The sequence below is a fragment of the Musca autumnalis genome, unplaced genomic scaffold, assembly GCF_047663935.1.
Source record: "Musca autumnalis isolate F117 unplaced genomic scaffold, ASM4766393v1 scaffold_5, whole genome shotgun sequence".
NCBI classification, from domain to species: domain Eukaryota; kingdom Metazoa; phylum Arthropoda; class Insecta; order Diptera; family Muscidae; genus Musca; species Musca autumnalis.
The window spans coordinates 130,072,142-130,093,024 of record NW_027412088.1 but is presented as its reverse complement, the minus strand read 5'-3'; the positions used below and the strand labels follow the sequence as shown (position 1 = coordinate 130,093,024).

Here is a 20,883-nt window from a genome sequence, read left to right as displayed (position 1 = left end):
ACGTATCAGCTATAATATTAGATACCAATGAACATATGAACATGCTTGCTGCTAGTTTCTACTAGGCCAACATTTTATGGCAGAAAACAGGAGAAGAGGGTGTTATTCGGCGCTATTTTTGTTTAAAGAGAAGTGCAAGTCTTGCTAGATTTCGGAGTACGGGAACGCATTTTTAGCACTAAACGGAAAAACTACTGCAAGTACTAATATTTTGCAGGTTCCGAGCAAAACTTTTATCTATCAAAATTTATTATTATGATGTCTCAACGATAAAATTATTTTTTATTTTTTCATTTGTTAGTACTATACACAATTAATACGATATATAGATAATTTTACGATAATTTTCCAAATAAAGTTGTAAAGTTCTATATTGTCGTATATTTTTGACGATTAAATCAATTTACAATAAATTGTTTTGAAAATTCATGTTCGATCAGCTGCGCATATGCATCTACCTTTATCACTGTGATATGTTTGAAATCAACAAAAAATAAGTGTAAACACCGGGGTGTATTTCAGGATTTCGTGAAATCCAGTGGATTTTGGAGCGCAAGTGTAAACTTGGCATAACGTTACAACCCAGTTCAGTCAGCTGTGTATTGCTGCTACCTTTTCTTATTCTACCATGACATTTGCGCTAAAGCGAGTAAATCGATCTACAAAATTTGACAATTCGTGTGAGAAGAATAAAAATTTTTACAAAAACTGGGGGTTAATGTAAACGATTTTTGTCGGTAAGCCATGTTTACAATTACGCTCCAAAATCCACTGACTTTCGCGAAATCCTGAAATACATCCCGGTGTTTACACTTATTTTTTCTTATTCTACCATGATACAAATTGTAGAAATTGATGCACACTTTTTCTATCTTTGAAAAAATTCTGTAATTGTAGGTACATATCTACAAATTGGCTTGCCTGCTAGGGATCACTAAGAAACTGCTTGTAAAAAGTATCGAACGGAGTGCATTTTTCACGACTCCCTTGAACTGCATCCGGATGCAATTTAAATGTGAGAAATGGATATCAATCGTTGGATCGCATCCAAATGCTGTTAAAATGTAAGGAATTGGAGTGCCTTTTCACGACTCCGATTGAACTGCATGAAAACATGCCGTGAAAGAACTACTACTACTACTTCAAATTTATTTTGCTGGTCAGGATTACAAATAAAATAAGTAGATTTGGCGAATGCTGAAACAAAAATATGTATATTGCTATTTTGTAAATGTCTTTCTTATAGCTCATTTAAACCAGTCATAAATCCTCAACTGGATTTAATAAATCCAGTACTAATCTCCAATGAACGGAAACATACAAAACGATTTCCGTACCAATCACACAAAGCCACAAACTTTTCAGCTTCTCTGAATCGTTTCATTCTCACAACCAAAACAAAAACACAAACTTTTCAATGTAAAAAGATGGAAACCGTACGATTGCTGAAATTTAGCTTCGGCTATGCTTTGCCGAGTTGTTTCATTCATCACGGAAACAAGAAGTATTTTTGGGAAACGTTTGCCGTGCGTATTGTCAATGACACACTCAGCCACACACACATGTGATAGCTTAACAACTCTATAATGCTTGGTTTACATTTACGAAATCCACTCGATTTCAACTGTCAAATCCATAGGTTAAACGTCAAATGAAATCCAGATGAGATTTCATTTGACGTTTGAGCTATGGAATTGACAGTTGAAATCGAGTGGATTTCGTAAATGTAAACTTAGCATAAGTTAGCATCAGCATACCACAGTGAATTTTATCAACCACCAATCAGCATACCACAGTGAATTTTATCAACCACAAAACGTTTTTGATTTAGGCCTGCGTGTGTACACTGCGACTTTTGATGCATGCATCACCATTTTCGTACTTGTAGGGTTGCATTTTTTTGTAATATTGTAAGAAGTGTAATTTTTGTAACAAACATACATACATGTTATGATTGTTGAATGCATGTACGTATAAATTATTAAACCAAAATTATTGAAACAGGTAAAAATATTTGTTAATATTTCTCGACAAATGTAAGTCCATATTTACATTAGGCAATTTTGCTTGCGGCAATTTTCAATTTGTAGGTGAGAGAGGGTATTGAGAGGCAAACGGTTACCATATGCCTCACCTCTCTCTCCTTCAAACTGACAATTGCCACAAGGAAAATGGCCTAATGTAAATTGGGACTAAATAACAAAATTTTTGGAAAAAACATTGTTAGGTAAAAATGTATTTTCCAACATTCGGGTTATTCCATTCTACGAGATACAGGTAAAAAAATTCCGACAATATGGGTGTTCCCACAATTATAATTATTGAAATATTTTTACGAAATGTTGGGCAACAAATTGAGCAACGAACGGCGTCAATATTAATCCAATCGATTCAAAAAATTAAATTCTTTTTTCTGCAATTCGCATTTTGATGTTTTAAAAACACATTTGGAACACAAGCAATTCAGTTTCAACTATGAAGGCAATAAAAAACTAACAACATACTTATCAAATAAAGGAGGGAGTTTAGTCCATTTATTTTTATTACATTCTTTTAAATCCATGATGTACATTAAATAGTTTTAACATTCTAAATAGTATTCATAAATTAAATGATTAGTCATGAAATTTTACATTTCATACATTTCGTACATTTTCCCCCAGTTTATGTATTTTGAAAAGAAAATGTGTGCGCATGAAAGACACCCAAACTTTAGTTTTTGAAATATTATTTAATTTGCTTTTGCTTCAAAACAAAAAACAAATTTGAAATACACACTCAAATTTGTTGGTAGTTTTTCTTCCGCATTCGTTTTCTTATCGACATACATAAACAGGCCCTTTCATTCCCTCCATCACTACTATTTTTTGCAACACCGCTAAAAAAATGGTGATGCATGCATCAAAAGTCGCAGCGTGTGTTTAGTACTATTCCGTTTTCTATCTGCTCTTGTGGAGTTGAGTACTTTTCGCTTTTCGTTTTGTTCGCACTCACGAATGTAAACAAAACTAAACAGCGAGCTCGGCCAACGTGGGTTATGTTTCGTTATGTATTGTTCCTATGGAAAATACGAAACGAAACGATTGGAAATGTTATTTAAAGTATTTTTACGTACGCTGCTAATCTCATTGCATTTAGATATACGTTTGGAGGATTTAAATAGCAGTCAGCTGATTTTTGTTCATAGCACAATTACCAAGGTAGATGCATCAGCCCATCTGATCGAATTTGAAACGGTAAAAGAAGTTTTTGTAAATTGAATTCGCTTCAAAAAACATACGGCAAATTACAAGTTTATTGTTTAATATTGAAAATGTTAGCACATTATGCTACTAATGCTAACTAATGAGCAAATAATTTATTATTTTATCGTTTAGACATTGTAAATATTAGGTCATGTTTATACTATAGCCTTTTGCAGGGTTAACCTTCTTAATGAGGATTTATTTGACGTATACACAAGGGAGTTGACATTTGAAACCCAGTGGTTTTGTTAAATCCGGTTATATATAAACGTACTATTAGTCTTGGTTGAATAAAATCAACTTTGTATATCAACGCAAATTTAATTTTTTCGCCTTGTTTACAAATTTTGACATTTTACATTATTTTTGTTGTAGCCATTCACAGATGCATCTACCTTGTTTCTTGTGCCATCTTGCAACTTTTTGTATTTTTTAGCAACATGTTGCAAAAAACAGAGTTGTTTACGAGGATTTACGCCGGATTTGAAACAAATCCACTCAATCTGGTAGATTATAGCCAGATTTAGCAAATAAATCCTATACAGTCGATTCCACTCAGTGTTCGAAAATAAACACTATGGTATCGTACCGTACCGTTCTGTACCGTACCAAGGTGGATAGGTACGCTACGATAATGTACCGTACCGGTACACAAACACTAAAAAATATTTTAGTGATACTGTACCGGAGCACAACGAAAATCTTACTGTACCGACTGCGGTACACAACGATTTTTAGTGTACCGACTGCGGTACGCTACGATTTTTTAGTGAACCGACTGCGGTACAGTACGATTATCGTAGTGTACCACTGGCCGGTTCACTAAAATATAACGTACCGGTAATGTACCGTACATGTGTGTTTTGTAAATTGTGATGAAAAATTATATGTTTGATGTTTTTGAGAATAAGGGCAAGAATAGTAACTAAAATTCAAGATTATATAAATTAAAAGCACGAATGTGATAAATTCGGTCGGTATACGAATTTTAAGAAAATTAGTGTAAAATATTATAGCATTAGGTTTAAAACCCATATTATTAATGTATGTATTTCTATTAACTCGCTTTGAGAAAATGTTATTATGGACTCATTAGAGTCCTTGTCCTTAATATTATTTGTTCCCTAGTTAAATAATTAGACAGTTTTTACAAGTAAAAAGGCGTGATAATGCATGTGTCATAAAACCATTTCTATGAATGGAAAAGAATAACGTTAATATGTAGGTGTCATAAGGATGTTTATTTGCGGCAAAAGTCAATTCATAAAAACAAAACAGCCACAGTCGGATCACTTAAGATTGAGCCTCCACCTAATATATTTTAAATTTTTAATATGTTTATTCTGTTGAAGTTTAATGTTGATATGTTTGAATTAATTAAAATAAAAAACATGAAATCCATTTGTAATAGGTAACAAAACAAAATGGTAAGAATATGAGAATAATGCCTGAAAAACTCAAACTTTAGAGGGCTTCTTCGTAGTGCTAATTCCTGCTGGTAGAATACGTTTACGTTTCACTGTGGAAAAAAGTACCAATTTAGCGCGTCAAAAATACAAGTCTATGTTTTATTGTATGTTTGTTTGTCCATAATTTGAATAAGAACAGCTCTAGATTGACAAGTGTGCTTCATTTATTATTATATTTAGTAAATTTTTATTTTTACTCATATACTTGTAACGGTACCTGCCGATCTTCGGTATTTTAAAGATTTCTACCACATTATTCCACCGAAATGGCTAAGATTTGGTATCTAGTGTCCGTTGGGGTTATACATACATTCCTATAGGAATTTTCGGTGCAGGTCCACTTTTTATATAGCCCCCATAGAACGGTTCCGCCGATATCGGTTATTTTGAAGGTTATAGCCACGTTATCCAACCGAAATAGTTGAAACTTAGCATTTAGTCTACGTTGGGAGTATAAAATATTCCGACGGAGAATAGTCTGCACAGGTTCACGTTTTGATATGGCCCCCATAGAAAGGTACCGCCCGAATTTCGCTAATTTTAAATAGAAAATAATAATAAGAACAATTATAAAGTAGAGACGAGCTTACTGACCAAGATGCTTTTTGAAAAAGGAAAGCCGACGATACGAACCCACACAATCACCACTGTGTGACATGCATGTTTCGCCTTTGGTTTAGGATGTGTCGATGTGTCTGAGGAGCCTTCCTAAACCAAAGGCGAAACATGCATGTCACACAGTGGTGATTGTGTGGGTTCGTATCGTAGGCTTTCCTTTTTCAAAAAGCATCTTGGTCAGTAAGCTCGTCTCTAACGAGAAATTAATTAAAAAATTAATAAAAAATGACCTTCGCCTAATAGGCAAAATTTTCAAATAAAAATAAAAATCAGCTTGAGCCAGGCTGGGGTTCGAACCCACGTCCCTGAAAAACACATGGAAAAAAGTGTTGTCACGGCGTGTTAGTGTTCAGAACCAAACTCATAACTTTCAAAGGCGACGCTAAGCGTTTGTCATGAAAGCCATACAAAGATTTGAACAAAAAATTCAACTTTGTAAAAAAACAACTTGCATTTGAAAGAGGAAATAAGTTAGAGGATAGCGAAGCCGCCCCACAGTCGATGTGTCTGAGGAGCCTTCCTAAACCAAAGGCGAAACATGCATGTCACACAGTGGTGATTGTGTGGGTTCGTATCGTCGGCTTTCCTTTTTCAAAAAGCATCTTGGTCAGTAAGCTCGTCTCTAACGAGAAATTAATTAAAAAATAAAGTATTTTGTTGCAGCAAAAACTTTACAAATATGGTAAGAACTATATGTACTAAGAATAAAATAAAAAATCTAAGCGCCATCCTGCGACACTCTTTACTAAATAGCTTTTACAAAGTACATATACAATTTGAAAGAAAAGCGGATGTCACGTGATTTACTTATGTGTAAAATCCGAGTTACAATAACTAACACATTATATAAAATATTTGTTACTCACCTGCTTCACGAAATGTTAAATACAATAAAGCTTTAAAATTACTTTTTAGGAAGACTGCATACGACGATCGCAAATTTACTACTAAAATATATTATAAAAACCAGTCCATAAATTGTGAACAAAAAATTTACCGTTATTCCGCTTTGGCTGATCGACTTTTTCCGTGGTACCACAAAGTAACAGGCAAAATTCTCGTTGATCGTCCACATAACCTTGCTATGAATAGATTTTCTGTTATTGGTGCAACCAATAACAATGATTTTGCACGAGGGGACTTTTGTCGAAAATAAACATCCTTGTTATGATTAATACATTCCATATTGAAAAAATATATTAAAATTTGTAATTTGGCTACAAATACTTTTAAATGTGTAAATAAAAATAGCTTGAAAAAACCTTAGTGATGAGCGATCACCTTTAGCGAATACTGTTCACCACAAACAAAATAGATGGGTATTTTTTGTTGGCACAGGTAATATTAATGTGGATTGTATAGCAAATATTACATTTTTCTGAATAATCTTTTTCCAAAAAATGCAAATGACACCAAAATAGTAAAATTATTCTTTACTCATTCATATAAATGATTTTATAATTCACGATTTTTCACCCTTTGTGGATATCATAAATGTCTAAGCGCCTAACATGGTAAATAACATTATATTTTTTAGTCATTTTCTCAATATTTATAAACGATTAAAATGTAATTAATTTATACAATATTGCATTTTATTTATTATACTTGCTTTCTTTGCCAAGAAAGCATATAACAATTCATATTTCCTCATAAATAAAAAAACACATGTGTGGTACATTACCGGTACGTTATTTTTTTAGTGAACCGACCAGTGGTACACTACGATATTTTAGTGTACCGACTGCGGTACGCTACGATTTTTTAGTGTACCGACTGCGGTTCACTACAATTTTCGTTGTGCTCCGGTACGGTACGCTAAAATATTTTTTAGTGGTTGTGTTCCGGTACGGTACACTAAAATATTTTTTAGTGATACCGTACCTGGAGCGGTACGTTATTTTAGTGTACTGTTTCTTTTCGAACACTGATTCCACTTTACTGAAACGGACAAAAATCAGCATATTTGTTTCAGTTATCCGAAGTTTGCGCATAAGCGGAGTTCGGATAACTGTATTTTTTTCCAGTTATCCGAACTTTGAATAAAAGTAAAAAATCGGGAATCCAATCATATACAGTTTTTAACAGTTAAAAAATACCATAATTTACATAAATATTGAAACTGGAATATCGAATAAGTTGACCATAGGTACTTCTCCGGAACATCACTCACAAGCTAAATAACGTCGCCACTCAACTATAATTGTTACCTCTAGAGTCGTTATTTTAATCCAATTAAAATAATGCAAAAATCTAAATGACTGACTTCCTTGTGGCCTGTTTAGGTTGCATTTCTGAACAAAATTTTCAGCGTTTTTAAGTGATCCTGATCTATGTCCTTCTATCAACACATTTCTTTTTGGATTCACTACAATTGTGATCGTTTCTTTATTTTTAAAGTTCGAGATATTGACGTCGTACTTCATTTCTAAAGTTCATAAATTTCTTTTCTTTATCTGATTTCACTTTTACTCTATTCTTTAAACTTTTTTGTCCCACATATATAACAAAAAAGAAATTAGAAGAATCAAGTTATAGAAATGTTTAACTTATTTTAATAATCTAAATCAATACTAAACGTTACGTTATTTCCCTCTCTTCTAATGAGTTTATCTAGTTCAAGATCTATTTACCAGATCATGTAAGTAGCACAACAACAACTGTATTTTGACCACAAATTCGTCAAGATGTCAAAATATTTGTTTAAGTTTTCATACAATTTATTCACAAAAAAATTGACAGATTGAAAACACGACGCTGGAGTTTTACGACACCTTATAATTTCATCATGATCTAGTTATTGAAATAAAGATGGCGATAATTATTTTCAGTAAAGCGGAGTGATTTCAATGGAAAGTCCAAAATTTTGCCAAAACACAATTGCAGTTATCCGATATTTTCAGTTATGCGGAGTTTCACTAAAGCGGAGTAAATAGTGAGAAATTGACCTAAAAATGTAATGGTGCAGAAATACGATTTCAGTTATCCGATATTTTTCAGTAAACCGACTTACAGTAAAGCGGAGTCGACTGTAATGCGCTAAATCCGGCTAACGAGGTTATATCTAAATGGCTTATTATATACTTCCATATTTGAATATATCAGAGGTTTTAGTTGATAAAAATGAGATTTTTCAGAATGGCGCAAGTATGCGCAAAATATTATGATTGGATCTGATATGTTGGAGACGTAAGCGCATAAATTACCAAAAGTAATTTTTCACTTTTGAAATTTGAGTTATCTAGAATTATCATTAAAATATGGATGATGAAAAGAAGAGACGTACCACCAGTGTGTTTTTTGTATTTAGCCGCAAAATTTCCATTTGGCATTTAGCATTTTTCCATTATAAATTTAGCATTATTTTATCCACAAAATCTGAGATATTTTAGTACTTTATTAAAAAAATCTTATAAATGTTGGTTGAACTGAATAGAACAGCTGTTTGAACAGCTCAAAACACAAAATTTTTCGTCTTTGCTCTGATTTAAAGGACTAAAAATGTGAATAAGCAAATAAAATAAAACAAGTAAAAAACGTTAAGTTTGCCCGCGTCGAACTTGTTATACCCTCCACCACGAAATATTCAATACTGATATGGAATAGTTAGTTTTTCTTTTTGTTACGAAAGTACCAATACCACTAATTTAGGTGGAGAAGTTTTTTGACCACTGGGAACCCCAAATACTTAATAATTCAGTCATCTAAAAACTTGACATCTAGCAAAACTTGACCCTATGTACTCAATTTTCGATGGAGAAGTTTTTAACCACATCAAACTTTAAATACCAAATGATATCCAATTTTGCCCGAAGATGTAAATAAAAAAATAAAAAAAAAAAAACTAAAACCGATGGTGCCGTGTCCTTTATTTATGGTGAAGAAGTTGTTTAACCACTTTGAACCCAAATGACACCCAAAATAACTTTAATTAGCCGGTACCTTTTTATGGGACCTATTCCAAAACATGGGCTCTCTTTTTGGTGGAGAAGGTTTTTGGAAACTCAAATAGCAAATCATAGCTAATAAAATGTAAAATGTAACCGTTGTATAGGGGCTATATCAAAACATGGACGATCTAGTCCATCTTCGAAATTGACCTGACTGCAAACAAAAGACGCATCTTTTCAAAAATTCAGTGCCCTATCTCAATTTTTGTGGATGCTAGAGTGATTACCACAGACGGACAGACATGCTTAGATCGACTAAGAATTTTATCATGAATATATACGTTATGATTAGTTCAATGCGCTACTAACGGAAAAACGGATCTTGTATACCTTCTATACTGTGGTGGAGGGTATATTTTATTAAAAAATAACGTTTTTAAATTTAGCATTATTTTTTAGCATTTTAATATTTATTTTAGCATTATTTTAATGCTAATTTAGCTGCAACACTTTTTCAAATCTGGTCACACTGACTATCACTATTAAAGAGTGAAGATTCAAAAACAATTTGGAATTTTTATAAGCTTATCTTGTGGGAGAATATACAAACTGAGAGTAGTTATTGTATAACTGTTTTTGGAACCGCTCATGGCCCTACGGGCTAGGTTACTCTATTTGTCAAATATATTAAATTAAAAACAAAAAACCATGAAAAATATAAATTTTCGCGAAAGCATTTTTATTTTAATTTTCACTTTCACCTAATTTTATACTATTTGACCATGACTGCTCGTTGGATTGGTTAAGCGCAGAAAGTTGCGGATGGTCATAGCGAATGGTTAAGAGAGTCAGGTAACTGTTTACCAACATACTGTTTTTAAAAACGTGATTTTTATATTTTGAGTTTTGAGCATCTTTTGTTTCCCCTATGTGCGCCGTTCTAACTAACTAATACCGCGTTTATATATAACCGGATTTAACAAACCGACTGGGTTTTAAATATCAATTCCATTACTTATATTTCAGACAAATCCTCATAAAGCTCTAATATAAACAGCATATAAAGGAAAAATTCTTATCGTAGTAAAATTTGTAGATTCTTGCAGGTTCTGAAACAGGCATATTATTTTCGTAGTAAATAAAAATCTTGAGAGTGCATTTATTTTGATTTTATTCAAATATTTTAGTTTTGACACAGTAATTCAAACATACTACATTCATTATTATTTTTGACGTATAAGGGAATATCCAAATGTCTTCTTGTTGTGGACTTTAAGTGGAAATTGGTTGTTTGTTATTAAAAAGGTTGTCTTGAATAGTTTGTGCTTGTGACCGATTGTCACATTCTACTGACATATTGAGTAAGTATAATGATAATAGACTCCTTCATATTGTTCACATTCAATCTTAATATCAGTTTTTAGCGCAAAAGTGAACAGACGATTTCGTGAAGATGTCATTTTTATGGCGCGTACCTTCGTGCAATATTCAGTCGTTTTGCCGATAAATAAAAATAATAATAAATATTCGTTACAAGTATCTGTATATAAAACCTATACAAAAATATTGCTAAATAATTATAACTAAAATAAACATATTACATTGCGACGGATTATGGACGTTGCGTTATTAGCTTTAAAATTGGCATTTGAATGAGTAACATTCGCTATAACTTCTCTCTCCGTGCAATGTTGTCCTAAAATAATCTATAATCCAACCTATAATAAAAAATAAATAAGTTATTGCTGTAAAATCTAACTAAAAATAGAATAACAAAAGTATTGTCATTTCAACAACAAAAATAATAAATTGTTGTTTTATGTACTATATTAGCAAAGCTGTAATGGCAATAGGACTGAAGAAGGTAGCAGCAAGGACGTCTTCATGAGAACCTTACATTTGCGTTCTATGTCTTTGAAGAGAGGCCATCGTCACCTGGAATGGCCGTGGCCAGCAGCGTGCCCCTTTCCCTGCTTATGGGGCTGTGCCACTTGAGAAGCAATGGAATGACTAGATGAGTTACCAGCAGCTGCCGCTGATGACGATGTTGATGGAATGTGATTGTGTTCAAAACGCTCACGATCCCTTTGAGACTGATGATGGTGGTGGTGGTTGTGATGACGTCTACCACCTCTAAAATGTCTTCTGCCATGATGATAATTATTATTAGTAGGATCATCTCGCTGAGTTTGCTGCACAACAGGGGCAAAATTAGTTTTAAAATTAGTTCCGTTGGCTTCCTACATGAAAAAGGTAGAAACAGTTATTATATTACAAGATATTAAAATTTGTCTGCATTCACTTGTATGTGGAGTGCTTGTATGCCGGAATTCATTTGAAATTTCAATTCATAATTTGAAATATTTCGGTTATAATTTAAACTATTTCATTTGAAATTCAGATTATTTCAATTGAAATTCGGTTTATATTCAGGTAAAATTTGAATTTTTCAATTGTAATAAATTGAAATTCGAATTCGAATGAAATTGGAAGTTACTCTAAGACGATTCGAATTCAAATTCGTTCGAATTACTACTAAACTCCTGTTGTTGTATAAAATCTTTGTTTGATTGAAAACAAAAAATTAATCAAATGTTTGTCTAATAACGGGATTTTGATAGTAGTTCGAGCGACCTACTAACCCATTATTTTGACAAGAAAAAATAAGTAGTTGACGAATAAGTATTTCATTTGAATTTCGAAACATCTGAAAAAGTTGTATATAAATGTGTATGGCAATGAAATATTTAATATTAAATAAAATGTGTGTGATACAAAAGCTGACAAAATAATTTTGAAGTGGTTTAAGTTTGAAACAAGTAATAAAGTATGAGTATTTGGACATTTGAACTTGACGACAAAAATGTGGATTACGATTCAAAAATGTTGCGGAGAAGGAAGGACCGACAAAGTCCATTATCGAAGTGAATCTTATTTTGGGAGTCATATCTTTTCGATCGATATCGCTCCACTAGTCATTTCAGTGGGTCATCGTATAACTTTTGGACCAGTATGCCAGGAAGCATGTCTTGTCCACGGAAAACATAATATCGCTGTAAACATGACCATCGGTATGCATTTCCAAAGGATTTTCGAACAGACCCTAAATATGTGCAGTCTAATGATCGTCGGTTTTCTGGTACTGTTGATGATTGCTCATCTGAGCTGGGCAACCACCAATAAGTTAACCATTAACATTAATAAAACTAAATTTATGGTCTTCAATAACTCGCGTAATTACGATGCATACAGTATATCTATTCAAAATAATGTTATTAATTCCTCCAACTTGTTCTCTTCTCTTGGGCTCACCCTCGGCAATGGTCTTCGGTTCTCTTCTCACATATCTCACATTTGCTCAAAGTTGAATTTTTTTCTAAAAAAGCTCTATAGTCTTAATGGTATTTTGCCTACACAAATTAAGTATATGTTAGCGCATGCGTTGCTTATGCCTCATATGCTTTATGGTGTTGAGGTAATATTGGGTACCAGCAGGAATAATATAAACAAACTTATATCATGCTATCATAAAATATAAAAATTTGTGTATGGTAGACGATGCAGAAATAATTATTCTCAGTTTTCCTTTCTGTTTTAGGCACTTCGTTTGAACGGTTCCTTAAAATGCGATGCCTCTGTTTCTTTTTTAATTTAATTAAACATGGACAACCTTCATATCTTCTGCCCTTTTTCCAGTTTCTATCGTATTCTAGAAACTCTTAAGTTCAAATAAGTTACTTTACCACAAGTATTTTCGAGAATTCGTTTTCTATCCGAATTGCTAGATTGTGGAATTCGTTGCCCCCCAATATGAAAACGTTTTCTATTTCTCAACAAACTTTCAAAAAAAGATTAATTACCTATCTCAATGAACTGTCTTAAAAATACATTTCTCTCTCTTTGTCGTCATTGGCAATTTGTCACTGTTTGTTTTACTAATCGCTTCAGCGTTGTTACTTTTTGTCAAAAAAATGTGCGTTAGGGTTTTAATTAATTTTAGGCGTTATTATATGTATGCTTTTTTTTGTAACTATTTTTTGTACTTCTGGGAACACATAGCCTATACAGGCTCAGTTTGAAAATAAATAAACTGCACTTGGACACAAATATTGAACTTTTGTGGGGGAGCTGTGGACCGGTATTGCCCATCTTCGAACTGAAACTGAAGTTTGGACAAGTTTGGACAAAATTTGGACCAAATCGATTGATCAGTTCGAGAGCAATCGTGCTCTCCAGGCAATACAATAGGGGTTTTTACACCTTTCGGGATGTTTTCTCAAGAAGTACTTTTACTATCGTAATTGAGGCAACGAATGCAAGCTGCTTCAGCAAAAATCAAAGCGATTCGGAAGCAGGTCTTAAAGTGGACTTATCCGAACTTTTGTGTGATAGGTATACGAAAGAGTGGACAAATAAAGTCCATATTCGAACCTGATCTATATCTGGTAGATATATTTGGATATGTAACGTATGGACCAAATCGGTCAATCCCTTCAAGAGTTATTGTGCTCACAATTTTTCCGAACATTTTTGGACATTTGTGGGGGAGGTACCTGAAGGAGTGTATATGGTTTATCTTCGAACGTAAACTAAGTTTGAACAAAGTATTACGAAGGCCAAATTTTGGACGAATCGGTTGATCCATTCGATAGTTATCGTGCGCATTATTTCGGTGCGGCACATTTTGATCGTATGAAAGTATATATATGGTAAAAAGCAAATTTCTTTTGTAATTATATTTGAAAAAATTTAAAAAATCTTTTTGGTATAGGACACAAAATTGCCGATGCGCGCAAAAATTATAGCGGTTTTTACTCTCATTTAAAGATAAAATATTTTTAGTTTTTACTTATTTTTATGAGAAATTTTATGCATAAATCACTAACAGCATTCCATATCTATTTGTAGATGTTTAAATATTTACTAAATTTATTTTTATTTTCGCGAAAAATAAACAAGTAAGAAATCTTTAAGTAAATCCAAATTATGCTGCTGCAGAGTCCGTACAAACCTCTAAAAAATCAATTAAAAATATCTACAGAAAACGCATAGGAAAATATGAAACCGAATTTATAGAGATTGTGTATATAAATTGCATATTATAGCAACAACAAAAGAGAAAAAACTTGTTAACATACAACAAATCAATCTTTCAATATTTATGCCTATTTCAATGAGCATACGATTTTGATGCATCCGATTTCATTAGCACCTATCAAATATACGTCAATAAACACGTATTTCAAATAGATTCTTCAAGAACCGCGGATGTGTCTCCACATTCTACTTTTAGTAAAAGACCCATATTACTCTCGGATTTCTGTAATTTATGACACCCTTATTCGCAAAATATTATAATCGCGCTTAAAGAATTCCATACATGTAAAAATGTTCAAAGAAAATCTCAGCTTTATACGCGGATTTATCAAGTTAGCTATATCTGCCGTTTTAGTGGATGGATTCGAACGTCGAGAGGCTCATTAGATCCGACGCATAAAAAAACTAAATTCACGCGGGGTTCACAAGAAATTGAATGACACTTGTAAATTTTACGCGCAAAAAATAAGTTTTTAAGAAAATTCGCGTATCAAATTTTGGCCTTTAGACTCCAATTATTGGGATGCGGTGCGTAGCACTATTATGAGATTCGAATATTATCCTTTTGAGCGTCCGGATTATTAAAAAAATTCAAAAAACCCCGAAATTCCAGCTTCAAAATGTCAGAATAAATTTTAAGTGGATGTATCGAGAAATCATACACCCGTATCATGTTACCCATGGAGTTTTCTACGGGTCTTTCTTTGGGCAAAGGTCTATAAAATGTAAGATTAAGGCAGAAATCGGAAGGGAGCATAAAAAAACTTGTTGGTTTCAACCCATTTTTACCAATATTTCTACATTGATGCCAACACAGCTTCCACGTAAATTAATTTTAAGGGTCAACATAATGGGAACCCTCCATAAAACTTCATTTTAATGAATTTCTGTCATACTATATTGAATATGTTAATAGCTCACGAATTCAGAAAGGGTGAAACTCGGATTCATCGATTGTAAAACATTTTTGGTTTTTACCATGCTAACGAGGGTAGCATAAATGCTGAGGGTATAAAAATGTCAGTTGGCTTTGCCAACAGAGATATAACCTCAGCCTGTGTGAATTGAGACTTTTATATATAGACTGATCGAATACTTTTTCTTAAATGTAGGAAGTTTTTTGCGTGGTCTTTTTTGGACGTCATTGGACTTGCCCACGCAATATAGAATATTGCTGTAAACAAGGCCGCAAGGAGTACCTTTGGTCAGAATGTCCACAGGACCCTCGAACTGCACTTATGTTGAACTTTTGTGAGGGAGGTATCCACAGATGTCCCATAAACACCCTTCTGGTATTTGATGTACGTTCGGAAGTAATTTTACGATGTGTATATAAAGCTTAAACAATGAAGGCAACTAATTTAGCCATAAAAAATTTACAAAAGAATACTACTCAAGTTTTGCATCGATTGGACCATAAATGCGGCCGATAAAAATTACTGCGGAAACATGGATCGCTCAGGTGGAACCTGCCTGTCGATTGCCATTCAATTTTTTTTTGCCACCATTATGTGTATATATGTATATAATTCCCAATTGAATATATGGTAAATTTCAAATTTCTTTTGCAATTCCATTGGAAGAAATTTTAAAAAAAAATTTTGCGAGCACATCCGCAATTTTTGGAATATAGATTAAGAAAAAAGTCGTGGTTTCAAATCTTTTCGCGTTCACAAAATTGGATGCTGCGCTCCAAAGTTATGGGGGGTTTTATTCCCTTATAAAGAACAAATATTTAAAAATTCAATTTTTGCTGTAATAAGAAAATGTATATATAAAGCGTTAACAGCATTTAATATCTATCCATAGATGCCTAAATATTTACTAAATGTATTTCTATTTTCGCGGAAAGTCAAGAAATACTGAAAAAATCTTGGAGTAAATTTAATTTATTCTAATTTAGAGTCCACATAAAACTCGAAAAAAATAAATTAAAAATACGTACTGATTCTAGACAACGCGTAGAAAAATATGAGACTAAAATTTTAACGATAGGATTTATAACTGCCATACTACAGCAACAACAAAAGACGAAAACTTATTGTTGGAAATTATTTAAAAAATATATTTTTTTGTTTAATACGAAAAATAGAAAAAACATTTTTGGGAGTTATTACTTTATTTCGCTAAATTTCGATGCAAGGACTGACGGACTTCGCTGAAACTTCTTTAGGGAAAATGCGAGGACAAACCCGAAAGTGTATTTGCTTACTTCGATAAACAATAAGATTATGAAATAGAAAGTAATATTGAAATTACAACCAAAGAAAAAACATAAAAGTTAAAAAACGTATAATTCGCGAATTCGTTAAAATCAGTTAAGGCGCATGCGCTTTTCAGATACAGCGAGTGCATTTCTATCAATATGTTGCGATTTTTCCACTTTTAATTCAGCGGCCAAAGTGTGCTGTCAGCTGCATCTTACTGTTCAAAAAACCTTTATGTGGGTAAAAATTGCGCGATGTACATAAGATTATAAGGCGCATCCGATTTCAGTGACCGCCTACAAAAAATACTTCATCATAACAAATTTTAAACAAATTCTTCAAGAACCGCGGATGTGCTACCAAATTCTATTTTATACGAAATACGAATATTACTCCAGAATCTCTGTAATTTATGCCACACGGTTTTGGAAAATAATATAATCGCGTATAAAGGATTCCATTTTTGTAAAAATAACCAAAGAAAATCGCGGTTCAATGCGCGGAATCATCAAAATATAATTTTGCAGAATTTTCTACTTTCAAGGTATCTATAACCGCCGTTTTAGTGGATGATTTGAAAGCGGAAGGGTTCATTAGATCCGGCGCGTAAAAAAACTAAAATCACGCGGGGTTCAAGGGTACCTGAGTCGCAGTTGTAACTTTTGAAGCCAAAAAATAGGTTTTTAAAGAAAATTTACGCACCAAAATTTTGACTTTGGACTCCTATTACAAGGGAGCTGTATGAAGCACACTCATGAGATATACATCAAAAGACGTGGAATCACGAGTTCTACAATCCAATAAATAGTTTGGGTAATTATCTGGTTGCGCCCTCCAATTATAAAAAAAATCAAAAAACCCAGATTTCAAAACTTCAAAATGTCAGCATCGATTTTAGGGGGATGCAGTGTATATATCGAAAAGTCATACATTAGAACCATATTGCCCAAGGAGTATTCTTCAATTCTTTCTTTGAGCTCAGGTCTGAATTTACCGTGGTTTAACCAGAAATCAAGAAAGAACACAAAAAAACATGTAAACTTCAACACATTTTTACACATTTTTTAATATTACCACCAACACAGCTTCCACATAAATTATTTGTTATGGTTCATTTTATGCGACCCCGGCTAAAACACTTCAATTAATATAAATATATTCATATTTTATAAAATATATTAACAGTTCGCGACTTATGAAATGGTGAACCTCAACTTCAACGATTGTAAAACTTTTTTGAATATTACCATATATCAATCAGTAGTGCGATTCTCTAAAGGGGAGTACACACTAACAGTCAAAACTGACAGTCAACGTACTTTAAGGACAATTTTCCGGCAAATAACAACTTTTATTTAGCTAAAAACGTTTGAAATACAATATTTACGGTATTATTTAGAGATTATAAAAGAAATTTTTCAATTAGGCTTTGATATTCACGAAATAAACCTCGATGACAGTCAGTTTTGCTTGTCAATGTGTACTATACTTAACACATTTTTTGAGTTACCGACAAAAATTGGTAAAATTAAAATACTTATAAAATCGGTAATTAACGATTTTTTGGTAAGCTGCAGTGCCATTCTCTAACTCATTTTTTTAGTTAACGACAAATGTCGCTAAAATTAAAATGCTTAATTAATTAATTAACGATATTATTCGGTAAGTTAGCTACCAATAAAAAGTAGTCGAAAAGTTTTACCGATATCAACAGTGTTTTCAACTTTTATTTGAACTTTTCATTCATAACTTTGCGTTTTAATTTTACCGACATTTGTCAGTTAGAGAAACAAACTATAAAAAATGTTTTCTTTTTTAACGATTGATGGGTGTTCATCTCACCTTCTGTTGTTGTTCAGCCAATGATACAGATTCAGGTGTAGCTGAGCCAGCTGAGCCACTACTACCAAGTTCAACGTTAATATTGCTGCAGCTACTTTCGGAACTTTCTGCATTTGCGGCCTCTTCTTGCTTACGTTGTAAACGACGACGTATTTCCTCTTCAGTTTCAATGGAAATGACTGCACCAACATCAGCCTCTGAATCAATGATTGCACCGCGACTTTTCTGGTGCAAAAATAATGAAGACATCCGTTGTTGAAGCTCGCGTAACTCAGGCGACGGTTCAAAATCTGGAGCACTTTCTAATTCAGACGGAGGCATAGCACACCGCAAACTATCACTTTCGTCGGTAATATTTTCTCGGCAAACAGGGCAATGTGCTTGGAAGGGCTTGGCCGTTTTTTGCTGCCAAGCAGGAAGCTTATTATATTCCTCTTGATAATTTCGCCTCAATGCATTAAGATGTCGGCCCAAACAATAGCTGTGCAAATAGTGGAAGCACTCAGTCCGTGTGAACTCATCGCCGTCACAGAATCCGTAGAGGCAAATAACACATTGGCCACTGGGCAAGTTGCTACATGTCAAATGTTCCCTCACAACTTCAATCAAATCAAATACTACAGGAAAACCAACCGATTCTTTGAGCTTATTTTCTATGGCAGCCTTTATTTCAACCAAACGCAAATCGTCCAATCCTCGTGGCCGCACGAGTTTATATTCGGGACTAACATCAGGATAACCATTCGTAGGTAGCACTTGTAAAGTAACACATACATATTGTTGATCTGTATCTTCACCAACCACAGGAAAAACAGTGGTTTCAATCATGTTTGGAACTCTAATAGGGCAAAAATATATATATTCAAGGCATTACTTTCTGTGACGGGAAAGTAAAAATTACACTCTTACCCTTCTCCATTGCGCTGTATTGTTACATCCTCCATTAAAATCGCCTCCAAAGATTCTACCTCATCGAAAAGCCTACAGAAAATCATAAAAACTTAACTAATTTCTTCACTTTCTTTTGAAATTTTTCACTTACGCGTCCATTTTAACTTTTTCTCAAAAACTTTGTACAACTTTTTGCATATAACTTTTTCTTCGCTACAACAAAAATCGATTTTAAACTCCTTCCCCCAGCCGAAACATCGGTAAAAATAAGGATGGAAGAGGAAGCAGATGTTAATAGTTCACTGCCAATACGGAAGAAGAAGAAGCAGGCATCAATCCAGTGTTGCCAATATCCCAAACTGGGGATATTTTTCGAAAATGGGGAACAAAATTTAGGATTGGGGAGCTGGGGATTTGATGGGGAAAGGCCTTTGAAATTTGGGGATTTTATGGGGAAATTTTGTGTACAAAACAAATATGCAATTTTTAAAAAAGAAACACAATCGTCAATCAGTCCTCTTGTTTCATCGAGAATAATGTACTTTGAATATTTGCATTTTGTTGGAACATGCTGAAATTAATAAAATATATAGCAAATAATATACCACAAGACGTGTTAAGGCCTCGACACATAAGAAGCGTGGCATTCTTGCTAAACCCTGCGTTTGCAAATGACAGTACAGTTGACTTCATGTATTGATTGTCAAAATCCCACAACTTGCCTGTGTGACGTAGGCGTCCCAACAACTGCAAAAACAGTTGTAAAATTTTGAATGAAAATCATCGACATCTTTTTGTTTTCCGTTCACATATTTTGTTTTTGTTCATGTTCTTTTTTTTTCAACACATTTCAATTATTATCTCACATATTTCTACAAAAATGCCAAAAAAAATTGTCTTCCTTACTGTCTGTGAAAAAATGATGGACAGCTGGGAGACAAACGACAAATGTATGTATGTGTTAGTAAATCAGAGTTGTATTTGAAGACAAACTGTCTGGTGTAAACGCCTAGTAAGTCATATCTGGTAATGTCATGTTCACACGAGCGTTTCAATTACGTTGTTCGCCTGTCGAACGACGTACACGAATTAACCCGTTTCAACGACACCATTCGTAATTAACTGAAACATAAACAAAATTTCCTTCATTGTTTCCTTGTTTTCACAAAAATTTTAACCGAAAAAACATAAAATATACATTAAATGAATAGGAAAAGCAATAGACTTTCCTTCAAATGTATCTTCTATATTTAACTACACACATTTCATTAATTTTTTTCCATATATTCTGAATAATTCTGTATTTTCAATATATTTTTATATGTTTCTATTTTCAAAATTAAAGAGAGAGAGAGAGACATGTCAAAACAATTGCTCTGTTCCAGAACCTGCAAGAAGCTACTATTTTTTACTACGATAGCATTTTTTTGTTTATGTTATCGGAAAAATTGTAAAAATTAGTAGATTCTTGCAGTACTGGAACAGACCAAATGTTTGTGTATACAGACTTTCAGTTATTTGTTTCTGATTTTTTACGCGATTTTGAACTAATGAAAAAGAAATGTGTGTGGAATAAAGAAGGAAACACAATCATCTTCCTTCTGCATCTATATAAAAAGTTTAG

The 20,883-nt window shown here is 33.2% G+C and overlaps 2 protein-coding genes across 2 annotated transcripts in view; both read right to left on the bottom strand.

Moving 5' to 3' along the window:
- The window catches only part of LOC141406160 (uncharacterized), a 402,688-nt gene that overhangs the window by 87,845 nt on the left and 293,960 nt on the right, over nt 1-20,883 (bottom strand). The window lies entirely within an intron of this gene.
- LOC141405206 (E3 ubiquitin-protein ligase RNF25) lies at nt 10,377-19,585 on the bottom strand. Its single transcript, XM_073989295.1, has 4 exons — nt 19,411-19,585; nt 19,278-19,349; nt 18,369-19,206; nt 10,377-11,462 (listed from the first exon to the last, which is right to left on the bottom strand). The coding sequence occupies exons 1-4, from the start codon at nt 19,416-19,418 to the stop codon at nt 11,154-11,156; spliced, it is 1,227 nt and encodes a 408-aa protein (XP_073845396.1). The 5' UTR covers nt 19,419-19,585; the 3' UTR covers nt 10,377-11,153.

Excerpts from the sequence above, each read along its gene's own strand:
- LOC141405206 (XM_073989295.1), bottom strand. Across the intron at positions 19,207-19,277 it reads ATACAGCGCAATGGAGAAGG|AGTTCCAAACATGATTGAAA; the intron begins GTAAGAGTGTAA and ends TTGCCCTATTAG. Across the intron at positions 11,463-18,368 it reads TGGCTGAACAACAACAGAAG|GAAGCCAACGGAACTAATTT; the intron begins GTGAGATGAACA and ends TTTTTCATGTAG.